The 14,048-nt window shown below is 37.1% G+C and overlaps 1 protein-coding gene across 1 annotated transcript; it reads right to left on the bottom strand.

Moving 5' to 3' along the window:
• Positions 1–2,137: 2,137 nt before the first annotated feature.
• On the bottom strand, positions 2,138–7,915 carry Nxph2 (neurexophilin 2). The gene is made up of 2 exons (XM_027422722.2): positions 7,850–7,915; positions 2,138–2,872 (listed from the first exon to the last, which is right to left on the bottom strand). Exons 1-2 carry the CDS (start codon positions 7,913–7,915, stop codon positions 2,138–2,140), a joined length of 801 nt encoding a protein of 266 aa, XP_027278523.1.
• Positions 7,916–14,048: the final 6,133 nt, after the last annotated feature.

Genomic DNA, 14,048 nt, shown 5'->3' with positions numbered 1-14,048 from the left:
AAATCCTGCTTGAATTGAAGAATTGCATAAATTGACTTGCAATTTCTTTCTTTCCATGGAAATGTTTATACTTCTCAGCATTTGGACATCAGATAAAATCTAATTTCATGTTTTGAATAAAACAATGAGAGCAGCAGCTGCACCTACAGGTTTTTCTTTTTGTTTTAACTTGATGTCAGACTATGTTCTATGTACTTTACATGAGTACATTTAGTCTATAATCTTCATAACCAGCCTGTCCTACTTAACATGTTTAAAAGAAAAATCTTAATTTTTGATTGATATTATGTACATTCAGAAAGAATAAAACATTGTGAAGATAAAACAATGAAAAACCTCTTTAAAAAGGAAACATACACCTGGAGTCATGTGCAGAACTAGCAAATTATTTTATTTACATAAAAATGCACACATACTTCATTTGTACACAGAAAATCGTAAGTATATATGTACTCACATATTTTACAATAGATAGCATTTTACTCATGTTTCTAAATGAACATAAAAATATGTCTCAAAATATTATTCACCAACCACAAAATTACAAAAGCACCCAATGATCTCAAATAGAAACTTCAAGCATGGACTACCACATATTAAGCCTAGCACAACTTGAACAAAACACAAAGTAAGACACTGCAGATACCACCAGGAAGAGAACAGAACAGAGATGTGAAATAGAGAATAGAACTGTTGGCTTTCTGAATAGTGTGATAAGAACATATTGTTGGTTAGGACTTCACTTCCAGGAGTCCTCTTTGAGTACTTTACTTGATTGATATTGTACAGATGAGAAGTGAGAAAGAAGTTAACGTCTACTACAGGGAGAGCAACCACAAGTCTGGAACCCTAGAAGCCTTCTTCCTTTTGTCTGTTTTCATACACTGTCAAGTCACATCATAAAGATGGCCACTCAACTTTTAGAAGATGAGGACACTGAGAGTAAAGTATTCTCAAAAGCTCAGTGACATGGGCATTGAAGGTATCAGCATTTAACATTTAGAGATACTCAAATGTGGCTCATTGTTTCCATAAGAATTCTTATTCTCAGTGTAGTGGTCACATGAACATACACACACACACACACACACACACACACACACACACACACACACAATTACCCTATTCTGAGGAGCTACAGATGATGAGCCCATGACTGGAATTTTCTGCCCCAAAACACTTCCTTTCAGTTTCAGCACTATTCCAAAAATGCATATCAAACAAAGGAAACTAAGTCCTGAACTTTAATGTGAATAAAACTTTAAAAAATAATCTTTCAGCTGGGTGTTGGTGGCGTACACCTTTAATCCCAGCACTCAGGAGGCAGAGGCAGGCAGATCTCTGTGAGTTCGAGGCCAGCCTGGTCTCCAGAGCAAGTGCCAGGATAGGCTCCAAAGCTACACAGAGAAACCCTGTCTGGAAAAACAAAAAACAAAAAACAAAAAAAATCTTTCAGCACAGAAGTGTTTGGATACAACATCATCTTCATTACTATCAAGCTACCTGAGAGCCACATTTGCCTATCTAGTACCCAAATGGCATGTTACAACACCACTCAAATGATACCCTAAGAATAAAGTGCTTCAACCACACTCCAGTCAGAACTGCTCGCATGCTAATATATTTGATTCTCCTGTGACACTCTTGCCAATAAAACAGGCATCAATATAAAGATAGGTGTTTTTAAAAGGGTTCAACACCAGAAACACAATCCATCTATTGAATACCATATTTTGAGTTACTTTACTGAAGCTACTCTTTCTAAGGAAACCTTTCAAAGCATTGCAAAGGCAGGCTCATTTGAAGAGCAGAGCTTCTCACACGCACAATTTGGTTTCCTTCACACATGGCTACTATCGATGCTTCTTACAGAGAAGCAACATCTCCAGAATGTTACCATCTCCCATGAAAATGATGGTTCCATAGTCAGTTTGATGTTTTAGATAAAGGTACTTATCACTAAGGAAAATGTACTCTACATTTGAATACACACATATATTTAATTGGGAACTGGACAAGGAATTGTAATCCATTGCCAGAAATAAAAGGAATCTTTTGCCATGGTGAGCTGGGCCTGTTTCTTGGTCATTCTGGGTAAACTGACATGAATATTTCATTTCAATTACTGAGAAAAAATTTATCCAGAAGATAAGTATGGTGTCTCACTATGGTAATTGTAGTCAGGACAAACCTTTTGCACAAGTTTATAGTCAACACTGTAAAAGGCAATGTAAATGCAGATGACCTTAAAGGGTTTGGAACATAACCAGGACACATGGCTCTGAGTCTGCTCCTGGTAGCAGATCTTGGACGGATCGAAATTGCACAGAGCAGTCTTCTTTGCCCGATCTGTTTTTTCATACTCAATACGGCAGTTGAAAGATTTGGATTCCTTGGTCTCCAAGGTAGACTGGGGGGATACTTCAAATTCCACTATTTTAGAGGGAGGTACCAAGCTCACTGAAACATTGCCCAGACCTGTTGAATTGTGTCGGAAATAAACACTGAATGTTCCGTTTCCATGATCAACAATTTTCCCTGTGATGAGCAGGTTAAGCTTGACAGTTTTAATGTTAGAATGGAAGTCACCCCACCCAAACATTTTCTTAAATTTTCCCGTTTTCACTATTGGCCGTCTTTTAGTTCTTGCCAGTGGCTCTTGAATCTCCGTGATGTTGGCCAGCCATTCCCAAAAGTTTTCCATGCTGTCTGTGTAAGCGGGCTTTGGACCTGGAGGCTGCTTAACAAATAGACGCAGAGGACTGGTAATCCGCGAGTGTGCCACATTTCCAACCAAGGCTCCTGGAGCATCTCGGTCTTTCCAGTCCACACCCTCTGTGGTGTGTATCAATTCCTCACTGTCACAAAACAGCTGTGGAAGAAGAAGAAAGAAAAATGTACTTTGGGACAGGCTTTGGATAAGCGTAGATTGATAAGTCAAAGAAAAATGAGATAATTTAAATTCCAATGATCAGTTCACACATAGGTAGGTATGTTCGGCAGTATGACAAGAGCATTTAATTCCAGCAGTGTAAAATGGGGAGAACAAATGCTAAAATGGTGAGGTTAAAATGAAGTATTCCAGCTTCGTTGTTGCTGTCGTTCTTATCCTCAGCATTTAATTTGCAGATCGGCTCAAATAAGTGTTTTTGGGCCCACATGTGATAAACCATTAAATTTGTGAGTATTTGTCCTTCTAGACAGATGAATATATAAATACCAAAAATTCCTGCCGAGGAGCTAGAAAGCCATTTAAGTATAAAATATTAAAAAATATTTTAAATATATTTTTTAAAGATTATGGCATTATATTATTCAAAGACAATGCATATAATTTCATAGTTTTCATTAAAATTCCATCTCAAAATCTGTAACAAAAATAATGATTATATATTTGATTTTCCATGGCAATTTTAGGTGAAAAACACAATTATATATTTAGGTGCCTTACATTAAGAGAAAATAATGTGAAAAGGTATACACTGATTAAGAGTCTGTATAGCTCAATATATCTTATTATAATAAAATCATACTCCAATAACATAATTACTAAGAAAAATCAATAAGTCTGTTTTGTAGGTTCTAAAATATTTTGGTTCAAACCATAGCCACTGAGATAACATTTTTAGATTTGATTTTTCGTTTTGTTGTTTTAGTAACAGAAGTCCTCATGATTTCCCCAAATCATTTAATTATGTCAATGTGGATTCTGAGGCGTGCAGTTGTGACATATATGAAGCTGTTACTTGGAATGAATATTGATGAGTGAGCTCTAGAGTATGAGAGATAGAGACTCCTGGTGGAAATGTAGATAGCCTCTTATCTTAATGGAACAAAAGCACTATTGTAATGATTCCAGAGAAAACTGTCAACATGATGAAGAGGAGGAGGAGCAAAGTGAGGTTGGAAGCATACACTGTTTCTCCAACCCATTCTCCTTCCAAAGCATTTGGCAAAATTCACTTCAGATTATTTTCAATCAAATTTCAAAAGAGAATACAGTACACAAACTAGTTTGAAAATGTGATGTTTCTTGTTGGTCATAAAACTTGGGAAGTTTAAGTTCTAGCAGAACAGGTGCCCCTAACGTGGGGCAAGAATGTCCATGTAAAACCTGACAAAAGCTAAAACAGGGATTCTGTTTAAGAAAACAAAAGAACAGAAGCAAGCATGGCTTCCTGGTAGCAGGATTTCTCAGGTGGGCTCTGCTTGCTAACGGCAAACTTTAAGAAAGGCTTCTTGACTCAGGGTTAGTGGCAAAAACTGCATGGCTCTTTTAAGAGGCCCTGCCAACAAACAATTAAAGGGTGTTTATGAGTAGCTCCTTGCTCCTTGGTGGTGAACCTAGAAACTCAACAATGAAGCTCGACTCTCAGAAAGCCAAGGAATAGGGCTAGGCCAGCTGCTGCTTTAGTTTTAGCCATGCTGTTTAGCAGATTAAAGACTCAGGTGGTCAGAAAGAGATATACAGTAAAGACTGATTCCGATGAAGAAAAGCCTCTAAAAGGTTTGCAGTGTGCTGAAAAATATATGTAGACTTGGGAGACAAATGAAAAAGGGTAAAGTCCCTAAAAAAGAAATAGAGTAGCTGGGTGTGGTAGCATACACCTTTAATTTCAGCACTCAGGAGGCAGAGGCAGACAGATATCTGTAATTTCAAGGCCAGCCTGGTTTACAGAGTGAGTTCAAGGACAGCCAAAGATACACAGAGAAACTCTGTCACAAAAAGCCAAAAGATAAAAGTAAAGCAAGTAAAAAAAAAGAAAAGAAATAAAAGCCATGTAAAGATGGAAAACACACAGAAAGTCTGGATACTATATGTTATTGTGTTATCTTTGAATTTTTTGACTACTGAGGATGGAGCAATAGCTGCTAAAAGACATCTGATTATAAATGCTTCTGGATTTCTCCAACCTATGTATTTTGAAAATGTCTTCACCTAAAAATTTATCTCTAAGAACATGGTAGTTTGGAAGTTCTTCTTTTGTTACCACAGAAGATGAAAAGCTATGGATTCCTTCCAGACTAATATGGTTTGATCAAGCAAGACCTCCTGAAGCAGCAGCCCAGGTATTCCAACATTCAAAACAGCTGAGATGATGTAGCCTCAGACTACTACAGCCAGGATTTGGCCATGTTTATGGGTTTTCTCAGAATCCCCTTGGAATTGACAGTGGCCCCAAACAGAAGGAAGTAGTTTGGAGAGAACTACACTGAAATTCCCAAATGTTTGTTTTCTTTAAGCATGCTTGGTTATAAATAGTTAATGATCACAGTCAATCTCTTTCTTTAAAACAAAGGAAATATGATATAGAAATGAATACTTTGCACTGGTATGCATTTTGGTTTATTGATAAAAATTTAAGGTCAATTTTGTTACATGTATGTTTCTACTCTTGTTTATGTATTGTATTTATATGGCTCTTTTAAAAATGTAATGTATAATAAAATACAGGTTATAGATAGTAACCTATATAATAGCTAAAACTTATCATTATGGTAGGTTTTCTGGATACACAGAGTTGTATTTCAAATGGATAGGTAGTCTTCAAAACCTTTAAAGACCTACAGAAAAATGGTATTTAAAATGGTTTATTAGGGTTTTTCATGACAATGAGACACAATTGCTCTTGTCATCACCAATTACATCAGAGAGGATGATGGGCATTGAAGAAACTCATTATGGAGTTTGCCTTCAACATGGCAGGAAGAGCAATTTGGACAAGAAACTGCTCTTGTCTGGACTGTTTGACTGTATGTTGCATAAACTGACATGCAGGACCCACAGGAAAGTGACTGTTGAACTTTCCAAAACAAGATGGGTCAGTCCTTCAAGGTTCCTGCTTCTACAGGACACAGAAAAAAGGACTGACAAACTGTCAATACAGACAGGACAGTTTCAAATTTCCTATTTCATTCAGAAGTCTGCCAGACACACTATGGTCTATGAGCTGAAGATGGATGCCCCAAACTTTACAGAGGAAATTTGGGGTGATTGTCCAGGAAGTGAGATGTCTTTGTCAAATCTACAGTTTATATATTATCCTTCTGTAGTCTTTAATGGAGTTGAAGACAGTTATGGTTATAGTTTGCCTTAGTTACAATAAAAGATAAGTTACACATAAAGCTTTAGACTCACAAAGATAGGATAGATGATAGAATATTTTCTTTAAATTTTTGCAAATGTTAGTGGACTAAACATTGTTAACTATAGTTCTTGCTTGATAACTATTTTGTTATATATAATCTTACTGTGTTAAAGTTAAAACCATCCTTTTTATTTAGACAGAAAAGAGGAGATGATGGGAAGATTCTTATGTATGGTCTGAATATGTTTCTCTTATTGATTTAAAACACTAATTGGTCAGTAGCCAGGAAGTATAGATGGGGCTACAAAACAAGGAGAATGCTGGGGAGAGGATGCAGACAGAAGCCTCAAGGCAGACACCATGTAGCTACCAGGAAGATAGGACCCCAGGCATTCTCTGGTAAGCCAAAATCACATGGAGACACACAGATGAATAAAAATGGGTTAATAATTAAGAGAGAGCTAGGCAAATAAAAACCTGAGCCATTGGCCAAACAGTTTATAGTTAATATGAGCCTCTGTGTGTTTATTTGTTACTGAAAAGCTGAGGGACCAGGCTGGGACAGAAACCTAGTCAGACATGTTTTGTTTTGTTTTTTTCAAAAGTTTCTTATCATTAAAACTGCTGTAGTTAGATTAAGGGTGATTTGATATATCACCTCTTCTTACTTTTATGAGAACTCACATCATTCAACATGCTATTTGATAATGTCTATACCGAGGTGAAGCTATCCCAAAGGATGCTACTTGAGCCACTCCATTTGGCTAAGAAACTATTTTTTAAAATCCCAGAGGAACTGAAATTTCCCTAGGCATTTCATGTTGGGGGAGGGAAAAGGCTAAAGCCTGGTGTCAGCCAGAAGATGAACTTGTCTTCCAAGAAGAGGTTTCACAATGCTCTGACCCAGCTATCAGATCCGCTTATTTCAGAAAAGAGGAACAGAGACAATGATGGGCAGGGCCACATTTGACAAGGACTTAAACTTAAATCCTACCATCACAATATCCTAAGGAGACTTGGAGGGATCTGTAGATGTGTTTATGTTTTCTTCTTCCCAATGTGGCCCTGTTGAATTCATGTTGTTTCTCTTTTTGTTGTTGTTGTTACCTACTGATATTTGTCTCTTTAGTTGGTTTACTCAGGAGTGGTGGTTTAGCATGGCTTGTTAGGGCCACTAGGGTCCACAATCTTGTACACAGTGAGTCAGTGCTTTAGCACTGAATTAAATCATTAGCTCTTGGTTTAGGATTTTTACAGTTTTATCCAAGTTGGCCTCAGATTTATTAGGCTCCTGCCTTTGCCCCTTCAAGTGTTATGATTACAGGTATGTGCTACCATATCTGGTGTCACTACTTCCACCCCTGAGGTATCAGAGATGACATATTTACAATGGAAAGATTTAGGATTTGGGGATCAAAATACATCTGATATTGTAACTATAGTTTTCTAATTTTAAACACTTTTGGTGATAAAGTACATAAATCAATAGTAATAACCATGGGGTTTAGTTTTCTGGCTCCAGTGCTGACTTTGTTTTCAGAGAACTGAAAAATTTAAATGACACATATTGACTCCCCAGTGAGACCAAGATCACACAAGCAGATAGGAAACCCATTTTCTCTCCCACATGATTGGACCTGTTGTTGCCTATTTTCACTTGTGTACTGACTATGAGCTTTGCCTGTTTAGGAAATATGTCAAGTACCCCTGCTGTTTGCCAAGCATCTCCGTTCATGAACTGTTTTGCTTTGCTTACTGACCCTAGACTTGACTTGGCACAACTTCAAAACTTCTTTCTTCACATCTTCCTCTCTTCCATAGGTCATATTCCTTTTGTTCCCCCTTGTAAGGTGTTTTTGGTACTTGCATCCTTATTTTTTAAAGTACTAGGACTGGAGAGATAGCTCAGTGATTAAAATCACTTGCTGCTATTACAGAGGACCTAAACTCAGAACCTCTGTCAGGTGTCTCACAGATGTCATTAATTTGAAATTCAGGGACTCTAATGCCTCTTCTGTCCCCCTGTACAAATGTACATTCTCATGAATATACATGAATATAAATAAAATAAAATTTAAAAAGGTTTTATTATTTCATTTTTTTATTACTTCCTAATTTTTATACTGTACTTTTTGTAATATAGTTACATTTCCCCTTCCCTTTCTTACCTCTATAAATCTCATATACCCCTCCCTGCTCTCTTTCAAATTAATGGCAAATTTTTCATTAATTGTTGTTACATGTACACACACACACACACACACACACACACACACACACACACACACTGAACCTGCTCAGTCTGTATAATGTTACTTATTTGTATGTTTTCATGGCTGACCATATGGTGTAGATAACTAATAACAATTGAGGAGAACTACTCTCACTCATTCTTTATTTTCTTGTAGTTCCTTCAGTGAACATGAGGCCTTGTAACTTTTCTCCACCCAACTATATTGTTGTACTTGTTCAGTTCATGTTCAACTTAGTTTGGGCCATCATGTTGGTGAGATTTTATGGGAATAGCTGCTGAAATTACTGGGAGACATAATCTTATAGTAAACTCACTGATTCACCAACTTTTGCATTATTTATGCCCCCACAACCATTCCTGAACCTTAGATATAGGAACTATTTTGCAGAGGTATCCTTTGGGCCTGGGCTTCACAATTCTGTACTTTGATTAGTTGTGGTTTTCTGTAGTGGTCTCCATCTGTTGCAAAGACAAATTTTCTTGATAGAGGTGAGGACTATACTTATTTGTAGGTAAGGGACACAGATTTAGAATGTAGTTAGGGATTATGCTGTTTTGCTAAAATGGTAGTTGTAGGTTCTCCTCCAAGACTTATGACTTCACTAGTCTGGGTAGTTGGGTAGCTTTCCAGTACCAGGCATAATTTCCCACTTGTTGAGTGGGTCTTAAGGCCAATTAGAGAGCTGTTGGTTACTGCTAAGACGTGAGTGTCACTACTGCAACCTGAGGGTTATCATGCTATGGTGGTTTTTATTATATTTTTTGGGTATCACACCTGGGTAAGATTGGTGCTGTTTTGGAAGTTTGCATGGCACCTTCTGATACCATGAGTGCTAGTCCTCATGGAGGAGGCATTTGGGTTTTTTCCAGCTCAGGGACTACTGGGACCTCTGTCTGATGTACATGGTGTTTTCAGCCTAGAGACTTATATTCTACCTCTGCAGGAGTAACCAAGGGCTATAGCAATAGCCTGCAATATTTTGGGAGTTTCTTCAATGACCCTGACTACACTTCAGAAGAGGATTTCTTATGCCTGGTGTAGAGGTTTTTGTTAGATGGCTTCAACTGTTGGGGGAATATTGTCAGCTCAATGGGAAAATTTCATCTAAACTATATTAAATATCTACCATATTAAGCCATTTAAACTTGAATTACATTGTGTGTGTGTGTGTGTGTGTGTGTGTGTGTGTGTGTGTGTGTGTGTGTGTGTGTGTTTATTTGGAGGTTAGACTAAGACAGCTTCCAGGAGTTGGCTCTTTCTACCATGTAGTTATTAAGGGACTGAATACAAGGATTAAATCGGGCTTAGTGGCTACCATCTTACACTGTGACCAATCTCACCAGCCCCTAAAGCTTTATAACCTTTTACCAATCTATACTTTATTAATTGAACTAAGATACACTTCGTATTCAGAAGTACTATTGATACCACGTATATAAAAAAAAAAAAAAACAGTGTTTGCTACTGGTTTGTCTTTTTCTTCTTTGTTTACTGCATTTTACATGGTTTCCTGAACTTTTTCTTCTTAGAATATGTCTGTTGAGTCAGTGCTTTGTTCAACCTCCTTGTCAGTTTTGTTTTTGTTTCTGAAAACCTATAAATATTGATCCCAATTCAGTGGCAAGTGTTTTTAAATCTTATCTAATTCTAATGAATTTGAGAACAGGCAGTGGACTTCAGCATTTTCTGAGGCCCTCCCTTATATTAGGACTGCTGATGTGCTTCTGTGGTTACTCACTCACAGTCTTAGTAATCAGTTGCTGTGAAGAGACACCATGAACGTGACAACCCTTATAAAGGAAAACATTTCATTGGAGCTAGTTTACAATTCAGAGGTTTAGTTGATTATTTTCATGACAAGAAGTATAGCAGCATGAAGGCAGGTGTGGTACTGGAAAAGGAGCCCTAGAATTCTACATCTGGATTGACAGGCAGCAGGAAGAGAACAGAAGAGGCAAGAATGAGAGAGAGAGACAGAGAGAGAGAGAGAGAGAGAGAGAGAGAGAGAGAGAGAGAGATCCACCAGGCCTGGCTTGGGATTCTGAAACCCCTGGTGACACACTTCTACCAACAAGGTCACACATACACCAACAAAGACACACCTACTAATAGTGGCACTCCCTGGTGACCGAGTGTTAAAATATATGAGCCTATGGGGGCCATTCCTACTCAAACCACCTTATTCACTAATAAAAGCAAATGGCTATTTACTACTTTTTTTGTAAGATATATTTTCCAAAAATATTTAGAAAGATATAACAGAACTTCATATAAACATATGTGACTCCCCTAAGAAATTCAAGTGAGGACACAAAATCAAATTTAGATCTATCAATGAGATTATTTATATAAAGGTTATTTAATGCTTCTAAAAGATATTCTATGTGAGATTTAAAACAGAATTCCATTCCTGAAATAGTCATTCTTATACACTCTTCTTCATTTAGAAACATACAGAAGGAGCCCTTGACTTTATGGCTGATTTACATAAAATAATATTTAGCCAGTAGCTTGTATTATAATATTCCATTTCTGCATTAAAAGCCCTATCTGGAAGTTTCTTATATAGGAAATACTTATACTATATGTACATGAACCATTTGTGTATAAAAACCTGGAAGCAACCTAGATGCCCCTCAACTGAAGAATGGATAGAGAAAATGTGGTGCATTTATACAATGGAGTACTACTCAGCAGAAAAAGGAAACAATGGAATCTTGAAATGTCCAGGAAAATGGATGGAACTAGAAGAAACCATTCTGAGTGAGGTAACCCAATCACAAAAAGACAAACATGGTATGTACTCACTCATATGTGCATTTTAGATATAAAGTAAAGTATTACCAACCTACAATTCACACTGCCAGAAAAGCTAGTAAACAAGGAGGACCCTAAGAGAAACATACATGGTCCCCTGGAGAAGGGGAAAGGGACAAGATCTCCTGAGCAATTTGGGAGCACAGGAGGAGGGGGGAGGGAGCTAGGAGAATGAGAAGGGGAGAAGAGGTGGGGTGAGGAGGACATGAGGGAGCAGAAAGTAAAGTCAGGGGAAGAATAGAAGAAAACAAGAAAGGAGATACCATAATATAGGGAGACATTTTAGTTTTATAGAGAAATCAGGCACAAGGGAAAGGTCTGGAGATCTACAAAGATTACACCAGCTAACAATCTAAGCAACAGAGGAGAGGCTACCTTAAATGCCCTTCCCCGATAATGAGATTGATGACTGACATATATGCCATCCTATATCCTTCATCCAGCAGCTGGTGGAAGTAGAAGCAGACACCCACAACTAATCACTGAACTCAACTGGAATCCAGATGCAGAGAAGGACGAGTGATGTGCACAGGGGTTCAGACCAGGCTGGTGAAACACACAGAAACAGCTGACCTGAACAACGGGGAGCTCTTGGTCCCAAAACTGATAGCTGGGATACCAGCATGGGACTGAGCCAGACCCCAGGAACATGGTGTGGACTTTGGGAGACCATTCCACATAGAGGAATATTCCCTGAGCCAAGACACACAAGGGTGGGCGTAGGCCCTATCTCAAAGGATATGACAGACTCTGAAGACCCCCTATGGAAGGCCTCACCCTCCCTGGGGAGCAGAAAGGATATGTGATAAGTAGGGTATTAGTTGGGGGGTGGTAGGGATAGAGGGGAGGGAGTGGGAACTGGGATTGACATGTAAAACGATCTTGTTTCTAATTCAAATAAAAATAAAGTATTAAAATAAAAAATATCTGCTTGTCTATCATCCATTTATCTATTTCTACAGATTATCATCTCTAATTTGCTCTGGAAATGTCATTAGTCAAGTTGATAAAAACTGTGCAACTTCTCTAACTAGTGTTACAATGCCAATTTCTAGAGCTAAGTCCAAGACTCAGCAAGGAGTTCAGTAATGGGTATCTAGTAGATTAAAAATAGAAATACATTTCTCATTATCTTTAATGCTGATGAAACTGTATCCATTTCCATATTTCCTCCTCCTCTGGTATAATTTGTGCATCTTCCTTTTATTTTAGGTCATCACTATGTGTGGTGTCATCACTGAGAAAAGTACATTTATTTTATAGGGGATTATAGCAGATCTGCTAGATGGTTGCATGATCTAAGTTTCTAAAGTTCATGAAAGGAGACAGAGTAGATGAACAAGCTACAACTCTGCTCATGTTATACACACATAGTCTTATACACAGAGAAGCAACATGTTATGGTAGGAAAAACAACCATTTAGTGATCATGGATAGTACATATTTCTCCTTCTGTAAGTCCATGACCTAATGCCAAATTTTCTCATTTATATCTTGTGTGTTTTTTAAGAGAAAGAAAAAATGATTAGAGACTAATCCATAGCACAAGACCCTTCAATAACCAATGTTTCTTCCATGTCCAAATGCAGAACCTTCCGACTCCCATTGAACACTGTCTCTAAAGAATTATACAAATTCACAAGCCTACAAAGAACTGACTAATGAGTAATTGAACACTGTGTTCTGTGCCATATGATAAATTAACAGCTCAGTAGAAATCCGCCTTCTTAACCAAAGAGATCAATCATTTCCTCATATTTGTAGTCTCACTAGCAGTGAAATCACACATAGATCAGAGAGATACAGGTAAACTGTCCTTACTGACAAAATGTGTTTATGGATTTTTAAAAGTTTTTACTAAATTCATTGTAAAAATGTTTGTTTAGTACAAACCGAAATTAACTGCACTCAAAAATTCTACAGAGCTCAATGAACTTCTATACAGTTAGAATAGGTGTCTTGAATTGAAGCTATAGAGCTTCATGTTAACTTTTATACCTTCAGTATTTTAAGTATTCATCCACCATCAAATGCAAAAATACCCATGACAGAATTAGAACAATTGGTTTCATTTCCTCACCTCTTCAATTCTAATAAAATGAGTCTTCAAGAGGACCTGCATCAGAGTAGGAACCTTCAGTTCTTAACATTTTGGGGATAAAATATTCTAGGAGAAGACCATAGATTTTCTTAACTTGTTGCCAAAATTTACCATCAAAGCAAAGTTGTTAATTGCTACCTAAAACACATGGTTCTGTCCCTTTGCTTACTTCTATGCTTGCTGAGGCTGTCATGCTAGCATTGTATCAGCTGTTTTTTTGTTGTATTATTTTACAGCAATAATGCAAAAACACTTAACTAACAGCACAGAATGGAGTTTTATAACGAGGAAGTAAGAACAAGTGTTGACCTTTATCTGTTTGAACATACCCTGTTTTCAACACGTTTATCAAGACTTGAGTAATTTATATTTTGGCTGGATGAAAAATTCCTATAATCACACACATTAGGTAGATACAATGATATCATATTAGTTTTTTTTTATTCTAACAAAAGAATCCAAAAAGATTAATAAGAGCTCAAACTGGTATCAATTAATTGAAGACCATTTCATTTTAGTTTCTTTTGTTGTAGTGGTGAAGAAGGTAACTGACAGGCTCAAGTCATTCATCTTAACAAGCTGAAGTTGAATTTCACTGATAATTAAATGCATTTTTCTTGGAGGCAGGAAAACTGCAATGAATTTTATAGTAGCATATGTGAGAACTGTCACAGAATATAGAAATAATTTATAAATCAAAAGGCACATTTCTCTGAAAACATTTTTAAAATAATTTCCACTGTACCTGCTATGTATTTTTAATAAGCATTATTTTGCAATAATTTT

This window comes from Cricetulus griseus, chromosome 6 (genome assembly GCF_003668045.3).
Source record: "Cricetulus griseus strain 17A/GY chromosome 6, alternate assembly CriGri-PICRH-1.0, whole genome shotgun sequence".
In the NCBI taxonomy this organism is placed as follows: domain Eukaryota; kingdom Metazoa; phylum Chordata; class Mammalia; order Rodentia; family Cricetidae; genus Cricetulus; species Cricetulus griseus.
This window is presented reverse-complemented; position numbering and strand designations above follow the sequence as displayed.

What these genes read in the sequence shown, in the direction of transcription:
- Nxph2 (XM_027422722.2), bottom strand. Translation starts at nt 7,915, where the DNA reads ATGACCTATGGAAGAGAGGAAGATGTGAAGAAAGAAGTTTTGAAGTTG. An exon ending in TGTGCCAAGTCAAGTCTAGG is followed by an intron (nt 2,873 to 7,849) that starts GTCAGTAAGCAA and finishes CTTCTTCCACAG; the next exon opens with CTGTTTTGTGACAGTGAGGA.